Raw genomic sequence first — 17,721 nt, forward strand, 5'->3', positions numbered from 1 at the left:
ACAGATAATAAATGCTATAGGTACTAGTCATTATAGATACAAGACACTATAGATACCAGTTACTATAGATACCAGATACAACAGATAGTGGATCCTATAGATACTAGTTATTACAGATAGTAGATACAATAGCTACCAGACACTATCAGATGCCACAAGAGCTGCCCACGACCACAGCACCATCAGAGGCCCTTCTCTCCCTCTACCCCATGAGCCTCCCTCACTTCCTCCCACCTAGTTCACACCATGTCAATCTGCTCCAGTGTCCGAATGCTCCGGAAGTTTAAAAGTGACAATCCAGATAAGACCCACACTTGCCCCAGGCCCTCCACAGCCAAGTGCACCAAAGGTGCCAGAAACTATCCCTGAAGGCCCCCCAGTAAGAAGTCCCAGCTCCACAAACATTGAGGCGTCCCCGGGAGGGCAGCACTGGGGGGTACTTGCCATAGCTGGTTACATCAGACTTGTACTGATCAAAGTGCATGGCTCCACTTAAGAAGCCGAAGTTAGTGCCGCCATGGAACATGTAGAGGTTGATCGAGGAGCCGGCGTCGATGATGGCAGACACTGTTCTCAAAACCTCTATAGGAGGAAGGGAGGGAGCAGGATGGACAGAGTGCATTAGAGTCTGGGACAAGCCCCAAGCGGGGCTCTCGCCTTTCCCCACGCCTCCTCAAATTCACTTTCATTGCTCTGTGCTTCAAAGCCAGAAAAAGAGGGGAGGAAGAAATGACAGGAGTCAAATGAGAGCCAGGCCCTGGGCTTACGCTGTCCCCACACAGCGTCAGGTCTCCAGGGACTATGGCTGGGAGACCTGCAGCTTGGGGTACCACTGCCACTCCCAGAATGCTCCTTGACTGGGTAAGATGCAGAGAGGAGTTACACAGGGAGATCATTCTGGCCACTTCTTCAGCCCACCTACATTGAAGCATGAACCAGTGGCATGAAAAGCTAGTATTAAAGGAGAAATATAAATGGTGGGTGTGTGTAGGCGCGTACATGTAACTCACTAATGGTCAAGAAAATAGGAACCAAACAATGACCTATCGGATTGGCAAATATTCAAAATTATCCAAATATAGAGTGTTGATGAATCTGTGGGAGAGGAGTATGCTCATTTTAAAATGCTGAGAATTGCTACAGTCTTACTGAACAGAATTTAGTGAACATATATCACAACTGTATTACTGTAGCAATTCTATTTCTAGAAAATTTATATCGCAGGGAAAAAATACGCCAGGTGTGCAAGACTGGAGGTTCAGACTGCTCGCTAAAATGGTGCTCAGTTGCTAAAATGGTGCTCAGTTAACAAAGCCACAGGAAACAACCTAAGTAGGTGCCCAGCAGCAAAAGACTGGGTAAACAAAGTGTGGTTGAATCACCAACTTGCTGGGATTCTCTCATTCTTTAAAATAGTGATGGGATCTATACCTAATACATAGCTGTCCACCTGTGTCATTAGCTGGGAAAAGAAGGTGACGAGGAGCAGATACAAAGGACATTTGACCATCTCTCATCTGGACATAGAGATAAGGAGAAGCACCTTGATTTTAGCTCCAATACTTCCTCTGGCTCTGGGATTTTTTTTTTCTTCTTTATACCTTTCCTGTATTTGCTAAATGTTTGCAGTAGGCATGCATTACTTATCTAATTACAAAAACATAATAAAGCAATGGTAAAAGTTCACCTAAATGTCAAGACAAATGACTGCAATATCAGGAGCTGACGATTATACACAAATCATCCCTGGAGCTTGGCACCCTACAGCTAATTGGCATCAATTAGCAGACTATTTGGAACTTACTTTTACCTCCAGGTCAACATAGTGCTGGGTATAGGTAGGGCAGCGCACTCACCAGAAGAATCCAGAATGTTGTGGGGGCCACCCCATGAGTCAAACCACCCTGTCCAGTATTCCATCACCATCTTGGGCTGAACACCCTGTGTACACCAAAATGAGAAATTAGCTGGCCAAAAGAGTCAGAGGATGCCCCTCCTGGAGGGGAATGCCCACCCTTCTGTCCTCCTAACTTTCCCCCACTAACTGCCCCTGGCCTCAGGGACCACTGGAAGGCAAGTGCAGATGAAGTCAAGTGTCCCTGCTTCAGCCACACTGCAGGGGCAGACGGTGGCAGGCTACAAAGCAGAGGCAGGAGACCCTGCTGCTCCCTGTGGTTTCACAGTTGCACACAGCACTAGCAAGAAAACCCCGGGATCTTCATTAGAATTCAGATCTGCCTTGGGAGTCTTTTCCAATAGAGGCTGCTCTCTGGGTCACGCCAAGCTTTGTCTCTGCTCTTCCAGGGAAGAATATCTAGCCAGGATAATTCCCTTTCTGAGAGGCATGCTGTGGGCACACATCCCCAATTGCTGCTCCCCTTTACCTGGAAGAATGGGGGACTACAGAGTAAACTCCGTTTTGAGTTCCAACCTGGTTAAAACAGAACTTTGCAAAACTGGACCCAAAAGTCAGGACGGTACAGCTCTAAACCGCAGAGGCTTCATTACGTCACACCTGGGCTGGGATGTTCAGGAAGTCTTAAAGATGACTTCAGAACCCTGACTTTGGCACAAGAGGCCCCAGGGGTGCAGAGATTCTCCCCAGAACCAGGCCCAGCCTGTCATGTTTGCAGAAGCACCAGAGCACCCCAGAGGATAAGGAGTACTAAGCTGAACTGCGGGCTCTGTACCAGGGAGCTTCCTCATCCACATGGTGCTCTCCAGCAGTGGCTGCCAAACACAGGGCAGCTGCATGCAGGGCAAGAACACCTGACCCAGGTAGCAGGCCACTTTTATGGCCCACTGAACAGAAGGCACCGACCACACCTGGAATAAAGCCAAGGCAGTGGCATACTTTTTTTTTTTAGCAAGACTGGTGTCCTGGTTTTCTTTATAGCTGTCTGCCTCCCCAGGAGGGGATGCGCTGAGCCACATCTATATCACTAAAAAGAGAGAAATAGATCCTAAGCCCCACATCACAGGGGGGTCTACTGCCAGGGCCAGGGAGGGGGGCGCTGGCCCCGCCAGTGTGTGCACAGTGCGGTGAAGTGCTGGAGTCCCACGTGTGATCGGGCTGTGCTGCTGACCTGCCACTTCCTGGTGTTTTATCCCTGCTACAAGTCTGTGGCTTCAACTGTGAGATGGTAAAAGACGGCTTTCATAGCTATTAGGGGAATTAAATGAGATCATGCAGATAAAGTGTTTAGTCTACGTGCCTCTCTTCGACTAAGACTTAGAAAGCACTCAAGAAGCATTCACATGGATTCTGCTCATCACTGGACATGGGCGTCAGGTCCAGCCAGGTGCTTCCCCATCACAAAGTGAAAAGAACGGTCCCTCCCTCTGTTTGCCCTCCCTGGTGGTGCAATGGGTTAAAACACAGCACTAAGAAGCTAAAACCACTTCAGTATGAGTTTGATCTCTGCTCCGGAGGTGACCCACATGGCGTGGCAGACCTCTCCTGGCCCACCCACTGCTCCCCTCAGCAGTGTACTTCGTCAAGCTTCCTGTTCTCCTCCCCACTCTGTCTCTGGTGATTCTCTTATTGCTCCTGCACTTCTGGCCTGTACCCCAGTTCTGTATGCATAAATAAATAAATGTTGGTTTTTATTTTTTAAAGAAAGGAGCCCTGGATCTAAAGAAGGGAGCATCCAAACTCACTTCCTGGAGGAAAACAGACATGTCCAAGCTGCAGACAGCAAGGCCTCCGGGAGAGCCACTTTCAGGCAGGACGAGCTGACAGGGTGCACAGGGTGGGCCGCTTCTCCAGCTCCACGAAGAAGCCACATGCAGATGTTTTGCAACCATTTTCTCATTTAATCCTCAAACAAGCCCATGCAGAGGTGCCATCATCACCTCCACTTTATAGACGTGAAAAGAGGAGCACAGAGAGCTCACAGGGCATGGGCAGGGGGCGGCTCAGAGGACCCCACACTCCTCCTGGACAGCACTCAAGTGCAAACCCTACCTGTTTTATGTCTCCCCAAGCAGGTTATGACCCCCATGAGGACAGAGACCTTGTGTCTCGGTCACTGCAGAGTCACAGTGGCTTAGCCTCATCCCCCCACCCCAGCAGGAAGGGAGAAGGGCAGGAAGGAGGAAAGGTGTGAGGGAGAAGAGACTGGACCTGAACCCACCTGTATCTACCAACTGTCCCCCCAGTCTGCCTGGGGTCAGAGCCCCCGTCTCCTCCTAGGCACCGCCATGCTCATTCTCTCCCTCTGAGCTCTAGTAGGGGCCACAGCAGCCACAGGGGTGACCGCCTCCCTAAATGGCTCACATTGAAAGTTGACCCCATGTTGATGTGCCTGAGGAAACTACCTCAGGCCTGCAAAACCAACAGCCAGCATGGAGAGCAACCTAGCGCTTCCATGGGCACCTACTCGTGGTGACCAGGGGTTCAGGCCGACATCCAGCGGGGGGTGGCAAGTTGGGGGGCTCACACCCTTCATTAGACAGGGCAAGGACAGGGGGGTTTGGTTCTGGGAGCAGCCTGCATCTACCTGGGCAGGTCCACCTATCTCCTCAGGACACAGGGACTTGAGAAAAGAGAACTCAATCCAAAGAAGATGCAGTTGAATTCCTGTCAATCTGAAGGGTGTTGAGACACATGCAGAAACACCTCTTGCTGCTACCCTTGAAGAGACCCAGCTTCCAGATCATTCTGATGACAACCTTTCTAAGACCCGAGGGTTTAAGTCAGACACATACAGGACAGGGCCGGAAAGGGGTTCTTCCCTCAGGCCATAGGCCCAAACTCGGCAGGTCTGGGGCTAGTTGGGGCAGCAAATTCTAGTCAAGAGGCCTCCATGGAAACCCAAGCAGAGTGCAAAAGGGGCCCTTTCCCAGGAAGCAAGAGGTCTCTTTCCTGCCTCCACTTCCATAGCACCCTCAGAGCCACACTGTACCCCTTCCCAGGGGTGAGGAGTTGGGGTCTACAGTGCAAGGGAGCTGTGAGCCACTGTCCTTCCTGCCTGTCAGGGAGCCCTGACACAAGCACAAGCACCCCAAAGCACCAAACTTTCCCACAGAGCACAGCACCAGTCTGGCCCTAGGAACCCCTACACTCAGACCAAGCAGGCTGACAGCTCCCCTGGGAAGACTTACCTGGACACTGAGGAGAAAGGTGGTTAGAACCTGCAGATCATCTTGCGACTGTAAGTTGATGGTGGCCAGCACTGGGCATGAGGGAGAAAAGAGAAACAGAATCACTGTAAAGCCAGGAAGAGTTTCTGAATACCCCACACCTTTCTCACAAACAAATGAACTCATTGCAAGGTAATGTGCCACCCCAAGGACAGTGCCGCTCCCCTGATTAAAGGAGAGCAACCTTGTCCTAAAGACACCCCACCACTCAACACAGACCTGTGGGAGTTTCTGTCCTCAACCGTACGTTCTACAACCAGAGTCTGCATTTCTGCTTTTTTTTTTTTTGTAGGGACCCAGAATCGGATCTTTACTTTGTACCTCAAGCAAACAGCACAGGGTTAAAGATCTCAATGAAGACGACCCTTTTATTTCTTAAATGAGGGCTGATTTTCCATTCTGTGCCATAGCATGTTCAGTTTTTAATTGAAAATGTTGTTTGAAATGGCTTCCCAATCTGCACAGTGTTTGCCCGGCCAATGGCCATGGAGCCCTTGCCTACCCCAGAGGCAGAACCTGGTGCAGAGACCCCTCAGCTCTTCACTGGAACCAAGCAATTTACTGGAGGACAAGCTGGCCCTGCAAGCCGGCCACAGACATCAGTCCCTGATGACTGATGATTTGAAACAAAAGAGAAAGAGCTCAGGCCTCATAAGATTAAATCATTGGCCTAAGGTGACATAACTGGCTAACAGCAGAATAAGCCTACAGCCACAGGACCCCATGACACTGACCTGTCACCCTGTCACGTCACCATCATTCAGTCATCTGCTGGGTTAAGACCACATAGCCAGACCCTTGCTCACCTAAAGTAGGAGCCCTTGAAAACAGACCTGGCATAAATCTCAGAGGTCAGGGAGTTCGGCACAGCTAGCTGAACACAGCACCTATTTCCTGACACCACGAAAATAACATAATGAAAAGGCCATAAAGAAGAACTACAGAGGGCATAAAGCAGTAAGAAATCCTGGGAGGCTGACAAGGGATGGTAGATGGGTAAGTAGCCTGGGAGAACAGAGGAAGTGACAACTAGCTTCCTGCCTGCAGCCTGAAGCCTTTCCAGACTGGAGAGCTCAGCAGCATGGCAGTCCCCTCCCCCACCAATGTCCATGCCTTCAGGGAACCGAAAGTCCTCAGAAAGCTGAGCCCCAGCAACCAGAGTGGAGGGATAGACACAGCAGGTGTGGGCTGAGAGGTAGGAGGAAAGGCATGGCTGGGGAACAGGGCAGTCTGAACCGGGGCTCTTCCCAGTCCTCCTCTGCTTCCAGAAAGAGGGTCATCCCAGAAACATGTGAGAGAACTAAAGATGATATCTCCAAACCCTGGTATTTAGGACCCTCAGGAATAGACTGCCATCACCCCACTACACCCAGAGAAACACACCTGTCACCTTTCCTCAACTCAACGCCAAGTGTTTGGTCATTTTATTGTCTCTTTCTTACACTGCTGAGTCAAGAGCCCGGTGGGAAAATTCCCTCACATGGAAGACTGAGCAGAATAAATATGTTTAAAAGTAAAATAACCTCAAGAAAGATACGATAGTCTACGGGGGTGGTGTGCATACTCTACAGTGCAACACATTCACAAAAAAGCATGAGCAAGAAATGAACAGAAGGTTTTGAAGGTGAACATTGAGAGAGTCCTCAGAAAGTACAGCTACAGGCAAAGAGTTGGGTTTTGTTTTGTCTTTTAAGTTTAAAGGTAAGGGGCTTAGCGAAACCACACAGAGGCCAACCACCAATTATAGGAATGACCAAAAGATCAGAGAACAGAGGGGAAGGGCACATCGGAGAGCGGGATGACCGCATTTAACCACCATGAATGGCCAGGACCGTTGCAATTTAAGTGACCCACAGTAGTATCGGGAAGCCTCATACTGTAACAGGGTGGTCCCTAGGAAAAGGGGAAGTTCCAGGTTCCCTGCCCCACCCAGAAGGAGGGTGGAGCTGAGCAGAAAAAAAGAAGAGAAGAAGAGAAGGAAGCTGGATGGAGAACAAGAAGGAGACCTGAGGAAGCCACCTGGAGCAGCAAGCATGTGATGAAGAATCGGTGCTTGTTTCCTGACCCTGGACTGGCTAAGGCAGATGTAGGTGAGACACCTGTAGGGAGGTGACTATGGCAGTGTTTATATTGATTTTGATGTTGTTCTTTTCCTCCCAGATTTGTCTGACCATTTCTGACCCTTTTCCATGGTCCCGGCCAGAAGGTGCTTTAGTCTTGTGGCAGCTTTCAGGCCTTGCTTTGGACCAGCACCTTTTGGGTGGACTTTGGCCCACGAGGGGATGGGTAACTTCAGGTGTTTGATTTAGAAGTTATATTCTTTGTGTTCCGAATTGTATATTCACTGTATTAAAGTCCCTTTTCATTAAAGTTTTTATATGTTTTGTCTTGTTGCGGCGGATGGCAGAACCCACTTAGAGCAGGCAGATTTTGGGGGCTTCAGGGGTACCCCTCTCTCCCTCTGTCCTCTAAGAAAATTGGGGTGCCCTATAACAATACCAAGAAAAAGCCTCATACCAAGGGCATCATTGTGAAATACCAGAATGCCCAGGATGAAAAAGACATTCTAAGAATTTCTAGAAACCAGAGGGAGAGGGAGAAATAATAAGCCCAGCACAGACAAAAGGATCAGGAAGCAGAATGTCATTGTCCCTCAACCCTAGCAAAGTACGGAGAGATGGCTTTCAAGTCCCAGGAGGCAGCGGGGCAGCAGGGGACGCCAAGCTCAACAGCAGGTGACAGCTGTAAGCCCACCCCAGCAGGTCAGGGCAGAGGAGGGAGAGCCTATGCTTGACAAAGAATCTGGCAGACAAGCATTTGAAGAACACGAGGATGGGGATTTGGAGGATCTGTGGTAACACATTCTTTAAAAGAGAAGAGAGGGCGGAAAGAAGAAAAGAGATGCATCGAAAAGAAAAACAATAGGGATCCACCCGCTGAGTGAAGAGGAAGGACGCGGGATCCCAGCCGCCCCTCCCCCACCCCGCCCCACCACCAACCCACTCCCTACCTCGCAGATCCCGCCAGAAGAGGCAGCAAGAGAGGCAAAACATGGTGCAGAAAAAGAGCTCAGTCCTCAATGGGACGAGGAGTAGACAGATTTTTAAATCGGTAAGTGGAGTTCTTGATGCATGTTACTTGGAATTATGGAAACACATTTTAAACAGGGAAAAGTACAAGAGTTCAAAATGGTCGTGCCTGGCGAGAGGCAGGACACTATTTCCTTACAAGCACTTTCCGCGAGTACCTGGACTTTAACTGAAAAAAACCTTTGCGGCAGCAGGCTCCGGCCAGGTGTGTGCTGGGTTGGGCTGGGAGGCGTGGAGGGAGGCCGGCAGTGAAGGGGCGTGGCAGAGCGCGCAGGACAACGGGTGCTTGACGTCTCCAAGCATCCAGCCGTTCGAGGCGCTCCTCCGCAGGACGCCGATATGCTCAGTGTGCACCATCCCCAAAGGGGCCTCAGATGCAAGAATGGCCACAGCCCTCCAGGCCACAGCAGCTGGCAGTTGGCAGGAGCCCAGCGGTTTGGGATGAGGGGCTGAGGGGAGACCCTGGAGCAACTTCGAAGGGACAGTGCCACCGCGTGGACAGGACGGGAATCGCGGCTGGTCCTCAGGAATATGGCTATGGGACCAGGATTTACTGCCTCATTGGGGCCCCCAGGCTTCTCCCACACTTGGTTGCCAGCTGCACGCCATGCGCTGGCCTCGGGCTACAGAGATGAAAGTCCCTGATCCCAGAGGAAACGGGGCAGGAACAAAGCAGTAATGTGCTGTAGCAGAGGCAGGCAGGTGGAAGAGTTCACAGGCTCCAGGCTGATGCCCAGAAGCGCTTCCTCCTCCATGCAGGCCTGTTCCTTGTGAAAACCCCACAGAGCACTGAGCCAGTCAGAGTCCAGGCCTGGACAGAGCTTACCATGAAGCAAATCAGGTTTAAAAAAAAAAAACTGCCTGGATTGTTCAAAGACAAAAAAATAAAGTAAGGCAGAAGGAATGAGGAGAAGCTGCAATTTTGAATGGGTGCTAGGAAGAATGAAGAGCCAAATGACCCAATTATTAAAGTGGCAACAGATATCAACAGGCGACTGACTAAAGAGCCAAAAGACACACTAAGACATGTGCACCATCACTTCTAATAAGAGACATGCAGATTCCACCTCACACCAGTGAGGAAGAAACATATTAAAAAGACCCCCTAACAACAAGTTTTGGAGACGATGCAGAGTAGAAGGAAGCTATTATATGTTGGTGGAAATCTGAACTGGTGCAACCATTAAGGGAAGCAATTTCCAGACTTACCTTAAAAAACTGAAACTGGAAATACCATACGACCCAGCAATGCCACTCTTGGACATCTGCCCGAGCATCGACACAAAACCCACATCTTCCACAATGTTCACAGCAGCAATGTCTACAGTAACTAGCGCATGGAAGCAGCCTGCATGTCCATCAATAGACAACTGGACCAAGAAGTTGTGGTAGATCCCTATGTGGAGTATTATACAGCCATGAGAAAGGATGAAACGCAGCCATTTTTAACAAAATGGAGGGAACTTGAGAGAAGCACAGAGAGTAAAGTAAGCCAGATTTTAAAGAAAAATACTGAACTTTTACATAGCCAACAACTGAACACATAAAAACACTTCCAAAATGAGTGCACCTCAATGAACACCCTGAGGTCTCTGTGGTGGGGAGGAAAAATAACCAAGGGATATGAGGCAGTGGTGAGAAAAATTAAAATCAATAAAAACCCCGAAATTTTAAAAGCAGTATCCATGAATGTAAGGGTAGTAGTGTGCTGGCCATGGCTTAGGAGAGGAGAGGGGAAGGGACTGGGGGAGCAGAGTGGACATGTAGAGACTTACTGAAAGGGAAGCAGAGAAATCAGAGCAAGAGAAACTGGAGGATACAGGAAAAAAAGAGGATGATTCTAGAGCAATGCCAGCAAGTAGGTGAGACAAAGGGGCTGGGGGACAGGTATGCCCACCCCAGGGAGAGGCAGAGGAAGGGGGCTGGAGTGCCCTGGTCACCACTAGTCTCTCACTGCCCAGACAACTTTCCTCCACAACAGAGGCTTCACAGACCGGTGTGACAGGCCAGTTTACTCTACAACCTGGGCAGGATCTGAGTGGGCCATCACAGGGCACCCAGGACTTCCTCTGCACAGCCGCTCTGTGGACGTTTAGAGGGCTTGTAGGTGCCCAGCTCACTGTTTCCATGTCCTGCAGTCTGAAGCACACTGCCAAGGTCCTGACCAGCAGAAAGGGGAGGCCGGCTCCAGAGCTGGCTATGACGAATCTCTCTGACACGGACTTTGCCGCACACTGAAGCCCTTACCTCAGGGCACAGAGCCATGAACAATAGAATGAACAATGGAGACCCAGGCAGGTGGCTGTGACCAGACTGGAGGAGCGTGCATAGTCCAGTCAAGCCCGGGTCTTGTCCCCCCACCCCCACCCCCCGCATGGCTTCCATGCAGGTACCTCCTTCGACAAAGCCCTTGCTCAGGCCGTCCTTGTTGTCCGAGGTCAAGAGCAGCTCCACAATGCCTCGGTCCTCTAAGGCCTGTGGCGGGAAATAAGTCATGTCAAGGTCTGCCGTTCCTCAAATCATGTCACCCAGTGGGGAATGCAAAAGAAAGGAAGTGGTTCATAATAAAGCATTCATTGCTCTGCACAAAAAGGAGCATGACTCCTTGTCTGCTCGCCATATTCCGCCAAGATCCCATCAGCTGGAAGTGCAGCTGGGGCAAAGGGCAGGGTCTGACAGGGCAGGGTCCGGCCGTTCGGCAGCTCCCAGACTCAGAGCAGCTCAGCAAGACCGGCTGGTCATGGAGCCAACTACAGGGCCCTCAGGGGTCAGGGCCTCCAGCACAGCCCCTCTTCAGCCACTCCAGGAGCAAGCAGCCGGTTGCCTCCCCACACTGGCCAGGATGGACCCTGGACAGTAGCCGGTCGCATGCCCTGGGGTCTTAGATGCACCTGGGAGAACAGGAAGCACTCGTGGACAGCCATCAGTCAAGGGGTGAAGAAGTGGGAGGGGCAAGCATCACTTTGCAGCGTGACCACATGCTGCCATTTACGGGGGGCGTACCGTTGAGGCAGACCTTCTGGCTGGGCACTTCACACAGACTCTCCTGCTCAATTCTCACAAATAATAACTGCAGGCGAAGGTCCTCAGAGAGCTGGATGAAGTTAAGTGTGAATGGCTGACAGCTAAGGCACAAGGATGGACCCCAGGCCAAAGACACTGCTGCCAAAGGGCTGCGGGCTCTTTTTGGATCAGAAACCTCAGGCGGGGATTTCCCTAGACTTTTCCCTCCAGACATTATGACATGATTGCGTACTTCAACCAATTATTTAGAAAACAGGGGAGACTGAGCAATAGATATTCTGGTGGGTGAATAAAGTTCATGTCTAATCCTAGAGGTGGGTGAACAAGAACAGAGGGACCCAGTTTTGAGGGACCACAGAAGCTGCAGAAATGCAATACATCTGGCCACAAGAATTCTGACTGAAAGCCCTGGGCCCACACCACAGAGCTCTCCCAACAGCCATCCACTGCTGTCTTATAAAGTCTGATCAGGATGTTCCCTGTCCGTGCAGCACTGTGAGTTGGGAAGGTGTGGGGGTGGACAGTACCCATCCTTCAGAGCAGACCCACACCTGACTTTTCACAGTGACTAACTGCACACTGGAAGGGATGTTAACTATTTTCTGGGCACCTGCACCTTGCAGAGCAAAGTTAAAGCCTTGCGTCATCTCTGTCTGCATTTCCACTGAAGCCTGGAGAAAGGCACCTGGCCTTGTGGTACACCTGGTGTAATGAGGTACACAGAAAGGCGGTAAACCTGTCCAGTGTTACCTTATGCATGGTATCTGCATATGCCCACCCCAGAAGAAGGCGCATGGCTACCCTATGTGTGGTGTCTGCGTGTGCACACCCCAGGAGAAGGCACACGGCAGCTCAGAGCTTCAGGGTTGACATAGGGCCAGGCTGTGGCTGCCCTTGTGCCCCTGTCTCACAGGAGAGCCCTTTCTGAGACAAGCGAAGTGTGACTGCACAGGAATGGCTGCCTTCTCTTCTCCTTTCCTGCAGCTCAGTGATCCAGTAAGCACTGCAGGAGAAGCCTGAGCACCCAAGAAAGAGTCTGAAGGAATGAGGGAGAACAGGAGAAGCTCCCCAGTCCAATGCTCTGTCTGGGATTTTTCTAGTGAATTCGAAGACAAAGAGGAAGTAGGTGAGGTCCCACTGAGGCAGTGGCCAGGCTTGACATCAGAACCAAACTCCCGTCTGCCAACATTAGGAGCGACCCACTTCCTAGATGCTGTCTTGCCCCCTTCGCACGAGGCTTCTGCAGGTGAGGAGGGAGAAGAGTTGTGTTTGAGCTGGAGTACTGAGCCTGGGTCAACCTGTTCACAGAGACTGAAATAATTTCCAGATGGAAAATTCATCTTCATATACAACAGAAGACATGCTGCCCATGACACCAAAGGTCAAAACCAAAGTTTTCATTGGCTGGATCCACTGAGGCCACCTAATGTTCCCCCACCCTGGCCGGACCTCCTCTGTCCTCCCAAACTAATGCCTATGATTCTAACCAAGTCTTACTCACCGGCCATTTATTGTGTCCCTAGAACAGTACTGAGCCATATGGCCTCACATCAATGCACAAATCACTCTCACAGGCAAATATTCTCATTAGTTCTTGATAGAAGAGAAAATGAGGTTTAGGGAAATGAAGGCATGTGCTCAAAGTCTTGGTTACTAAGATACAGAAACCAGACTATTAGCCTGTTGTGAGTATTGCTTTAGCCTTGCCTGTCTCTGACTGCCATCCATTAAAGCAGTGGTTCCCGACCTCACCTCCTCATTAGCATCAGATAACTGAGTGACCTCCCAAAGATTCTTATTTAATTGCCATAGTATATAACCCAGGGATAGGAATCTCTTCAGACCCCCTAGAAGCCAGTATGTAGCCAAAGCAGGAAACTGCTTCTCAAGCAGCAGGTGCCAATGCAGTCTCTAACCATCATCATTCCCTGAAGCCAATCCCTTTATCCTCGGCCCCTGCAGTGCCATGTGTCTATTGAAATACCAAATTTCCCAATCAGTAAAGGGTTAATAAACGATGATCTGCTGAAATAAAAGCACAGAGAAGGAACTCACTGGGAGATGGGGTGGTAACAGAACTTAAGTATTAGACACACATATCACAGGGTAGCCCACAATCCATCGAGAGGAAGACCTACAAAAAAATGCAGAGATGACCCTCACCTTCTTGATATAAGGCATATAGGCGGGGTCTTTGTTATAGGAACCATATTCATTCTCCACCTGCACAGCAATGATGGGTCCTCCATGCTTGTACTGGGAAAAAAATAAACAAGCAGAAGTTGAGTTTGTAGTGTAAACTGTATTATCTGAGTTCACCACACCTATAACTAATCACTAGTGAAACATCACATTTGAAAGCAAAAAATTGAAAAGTTCGAAATGTAATTGAGAATGACATCAGTAAGACAAGGAGTGTGAAGGTATAGGTTCTCATTCTCCCATGGAAACATCACATAAACAACTACAGACTAAAATAACTGGGAGGGATTTCTGGACACTCGTCGAATTTCTAAGCAAGCAAGTGAATGCCCAATGGAGAAAAACTCACATTCAAAATAGGAAATATCGTGGTATTTTGACTCGCCTTTGCCCCTTCCTCCCTGGTGCAGCATAGTGTCATCAGAAGGAAGCATCCCAATTACCAGTTCCCTCCCTCAGGACTCAGGGATCAAAATGGAACTTGTTTGCCATGTTCTGTGGGCTTCCCAGTGGGCTAGTTTCTGTCTCATATGACTTGGAACGCAGACAGGAAGTCAGTACAGCTTCAATCTCCGGATGGAAGCTGCAGAGGGCAGCAGTGAGTCACAGCAAGTGAAAAATTCAGGGACAACAGGCCCCAGGACACCTGGGGCAGGGGATCACAGGCAGCGAGAAGAATATGAAGAAGCTGGGGTGAGACTGTTTGCATAGAGCATTCAGGGGGAGTTGAAAAAAAAAAATGTGTGTGTGTGTATGTGTGTGTGCACACACACATGCATGCATACTTGTATGAACACATATACACATACATACATGCCCAGAAAATAGCTGGAGAGATCTTAAAGCTTGCACCCCAAGTTGACCAAGAGACCACTAAATGATGCAAAGACTGTGAGGGGTGAGTGTTTTCAAACACCCAATTTAAAAAGAAATGACATACAAAGAAACAGGGAAATATGACTCATTCAATTAAAAGATTGAAGTCATTCAAAATATTCTTTCTAGTTACAATTGAATGAGACTAGAAACCACCGACAAAAAGAAACTGAACAATTCTCAAATAAGTGGCAATTACTCAACATGCTCCTAGCAACCAGTGGCTGAAAGAAGAAATCACAGGAAAGTCAGGGTATTTCTTGAGATGAATTAAAATGAAAACACAACATAACAAACTTGGGGGATGCACAAAAGTATCTCAAATCAACAAGAGATCTTTTCGTCTGAAAGGATTAGAAAAAGACAAGTTTAAAGTTAGCAGATGAAGGAAATAGTTAAGATTAGGGCAGAGATCAAAATAGAGAATAGGGAAAATCAACAAAAGCAAGAATTGGTTCTTTGAAAAGACCAACATAGAGTGGCTTTAAAAGGCAGAAAGAAGCTCAAAGAAGTAAAACTTAAAAAAAAAAAAAAAAACAGATGTTGCTACCAATTTTACCAGAATAAAACAGATCATAAGCGAGGAATATGATCAACTATATGCCAACAATTTGGATGGCCAGGATGAAACAAATACCGGAAACAGTATGTCAGATCTGAATCTGAAAAAGCAAAAACTCTGACTAGGTTATGACTGGTGGGAGAGTAACAAGAGTCCTGGTCAACTCTTGTAATATGCCTGAGAATAGGGAACACTGCCAGACTCATTCTAGGAGGCCAGTGTCACCGAAACCAGAGAAAAGACCACAAGAAAAATAAAGGCCAATATCTAATATTGATGCAAAAATCCTCAGCAAAATACTAACAAACCAAAACAACAGTGCATTGATATTACGTAATAAACAAGTGGGATTTATCCCTGGATGCAAGAAGCATCTCACAAAAATCAATGTACATCACCGCATTAACAAAATAAAAGGAAGAAAACCCACGATCATCTCAAATGATGCAGAAAAAAATACCTGACAAAATTAAATACATTTTCAAAAAAAAAAAAACACTCAACAAATTAAAAATACAAGAAAACTATCTCAACATAAAAAAGGCTATAGATAAAAAGCTTACAAACAACATCATGATCAATGGTGAAAGACTGAAAGCTTTCAGGAACAAAACAAGGATTCCAGCCTTCAATATTTCTATTCAAGATATAATAGTATTGAAGGGTCTGGCCCCTTAAGTAGATCAAAAAAAAAGGGGGGGTGGGGGGAGAAGGAAGAAGGATGGGGAGGGAGAGAGAGATTGCAGAAAGGTAAAATTACCATTCACTGATACGACCTTTTACGTAGAAAAATAAACTGTAGCACGAAGCCACACATACAAACAAATATATTAACAGCAACAGCTACAGTTCTTCCACGCACGGCGTGACGTCAGTCCTCAGTGTCTGTCCCACTGGTGGTAACACTGAACCAGGTCTCTACAGAGACTGCTGTCACGAGCCCCTGCCCTGCACAGGGGCAGAACGTGGCCCTGTGTCAAACAGGGCAACCAGAGGGAGGGGAGCCTGCCCCCAGCAGGACAAAGGAGGGCCTGCTTGCTTTTACCTGGAGCGGCACCACTCTGGACATCAGGTGATCAAAATAAAGGTCCACTGCTTCGGTGAAGCCCTTGTAAGTTGTCCTCAGTCTCATGCCAGAGTCCTGGAGTAACCAGCTTGAATAAAAGTGGGGTGAATTAGTCTCGCTCTGTGGGGATTGCTCTCAGCAGGGTGGTGCAGATGAAAAGGAAGGTCAGAGCACTCAGGGAAGTCAGACCATTGCCTTCTACAGGCCCCACATCCCCAGGGGGGCACACAATCATCACACCAGCTGAGCTGGGAGCAAGCACTGTCACCACCACGGCCCTCAGCACTGCCTCGGGCCAAGGACCCTGCCAAAGAGGAAGGGTATCTCCAGCTTCATGCTGCAGGTCTGGCCGCTCAAGTCCAAGCGAGGAAAGCTCTTCTGGCGACACACCCGAAGCCCAGTTTCCAAGCCATCTCATTACAAAAGGGGCCAAAGTGGTCAGGAGGGGACACAGACTCAACCTTGGTGTCACCCAGAAAAACAGCCTGGAATAGAGACTGAGCAGTGATGTGCACCCTAGCCCAGACAGCTGCTCTTCCCATCAGCTTCCTCCACTACTTGGGGTTCAGCTCAGGAGGAGCTGGGGAGCAGGGGGAATGCTTCCTCCAACCCATCTGTGTGGCCACCTCCCCGGATGAACATGGAGCATTCATGCCAGAGCTGGAGTCAAGGTAGCTTTCCTTTTCGCTTCCATTCTCTTACAAGAGCCCCTGATGCTTCTCTTGCCCCAATTTGGAAGTCCTGAACAAGGTCGGAAAATGACACATTCAGACTAGGGGAAAGTGGGAGAGAGGGCAACTTCCTCTAGATGGACACATTCAGATCCTGCTCCCTCAGAGCGGGTCTAGCTACTGACCAGTAAGAGTTCCCCCTGTTCTTCGCCCAACTTGGCCCAGGGTGTGCCCACATGCCTAGCCCCAGGTAAGGCGGACCTGAAAGGGCAGGAGAGGTCTGCATGCTGTTTCTAGCTAAGAAATAAATCCTGGACCCTCCAGGGAGGGAAGTCACCCCCTGAGCAGGCGGGCATCAAGCCAGAGGACACTGTTGACACAGCTTTCTGCTCCCACCTCAGGGAGCAGCCTGGGTGCAGCCTAGTTGAAAGCACCCTGGACACACTGACCAGCAGAGAGGGGTTATCCTGGCCTGTACAGGATAGGGACACAGAGCCTGCCTAAGGAAGGGCCGGGTCCTACCTGAAACAAGAAAGAAAACAAGGGTGGGCTGGTGGTGATGTTGTGGGGGCAGGAGGGAGTATGAGGGGGAGCCCCTGGGGAGCCCATACTCCAAAGCAGGCTTCTCCCCTGTTTGGGCAGCATGTGGTAAGAGGGGCAGGCTGGCCACCCAGAACACCACAGGAATGGAAAAGATCTTGTCCATTAACAAAACAGTCTTTTTTGCAGCAAATTAATGGCACTACTGGTGAGGATGAGGGGAGGATGTGGCACCCAGATTTCTGTGCCCAGATTTCTGCGCTGACAAAGGAGCATTCTACTCACCCCTGTGGAGCAACCCCTGGCAGCCCACTGGGCTTCGAAATGAAACAGTAACAAGAATTTGTTTCTGTTATAATTTATCAAACCTCTTGCTAATGCTCCTTAAACAGACCCTGCAGATTTGGCTTTTTACAGGTTTGGTTTTTCCCATCTCATACACAGGGTGAGAGAGAAGTGAGAGCAGTTAAACTCCCCCCCCCCGCCCCCCCCCAGCACAGCTGTGAGAAAGGCCAGGCACCACCAGGTCTCAGTGTCACCCTAGTG

General features: G+C 49.3%; 1 protein-coding gene across 3 annotated transcripts in view; it reads right to left on the bottom strand.

The window, feature by feature from the left end:
* The window catches only part of LOC101636233 (beta-galactosidase-1-like protein 2), a 41,881-nt gene that overhangs the window by 7,199 nt on the left and 16,961 nt on the right, over positions 1 to 17,721 (bottom strand). For all 3 annotated transcript variants that reach the window (XM_004688768.2, XM_012729674.1, XM_012729675.1), the window contains exons 5-10: positions 15,944 to 16,052; positions 13,422 to 13,514; positions 10,628 to 10,709; positions 5,107 to 5,177; positions 1,857 to 1,941; positions 445 to 582 (exon numbers count right to left, since the gene is read on the bottom strand). In XM_004688768.2, the coding sequence (XP_004688825.2) occupies positions 445 to 582; positions 1,857 to 1,941; positions 5,107 to 5,177; positions 10,628 to 10,709; positions 13,422 to 13,514; positions 15,944 to 16,052 (578 nt within the window). The remainder of the gene's footprint in view (positions 1 to 444; positions 583 to 1,856; positions 1,942 to 5,106; positions 5,178 to 10,627; positions 10,710 to 13,421; positions 13,515 to 15,943; positions 16,053 to 17,721) is intronic.

Source organism: Condylura cristata, unplaced genomic scaffold (assembly GCF_000260355.1).
Source record: "Condylura cristata isolate star-nosed mole 26May11 unplaced genomic scaffold, ConCri1.0 scaffold00025, whole genome shotgun sequence".
Taxonomy (NCBI): Eukaryota; Metazoa; Chordata; class Mammalia; order Eulipotyphla; family Talpidae; genus Condylura; species Condylura cristata.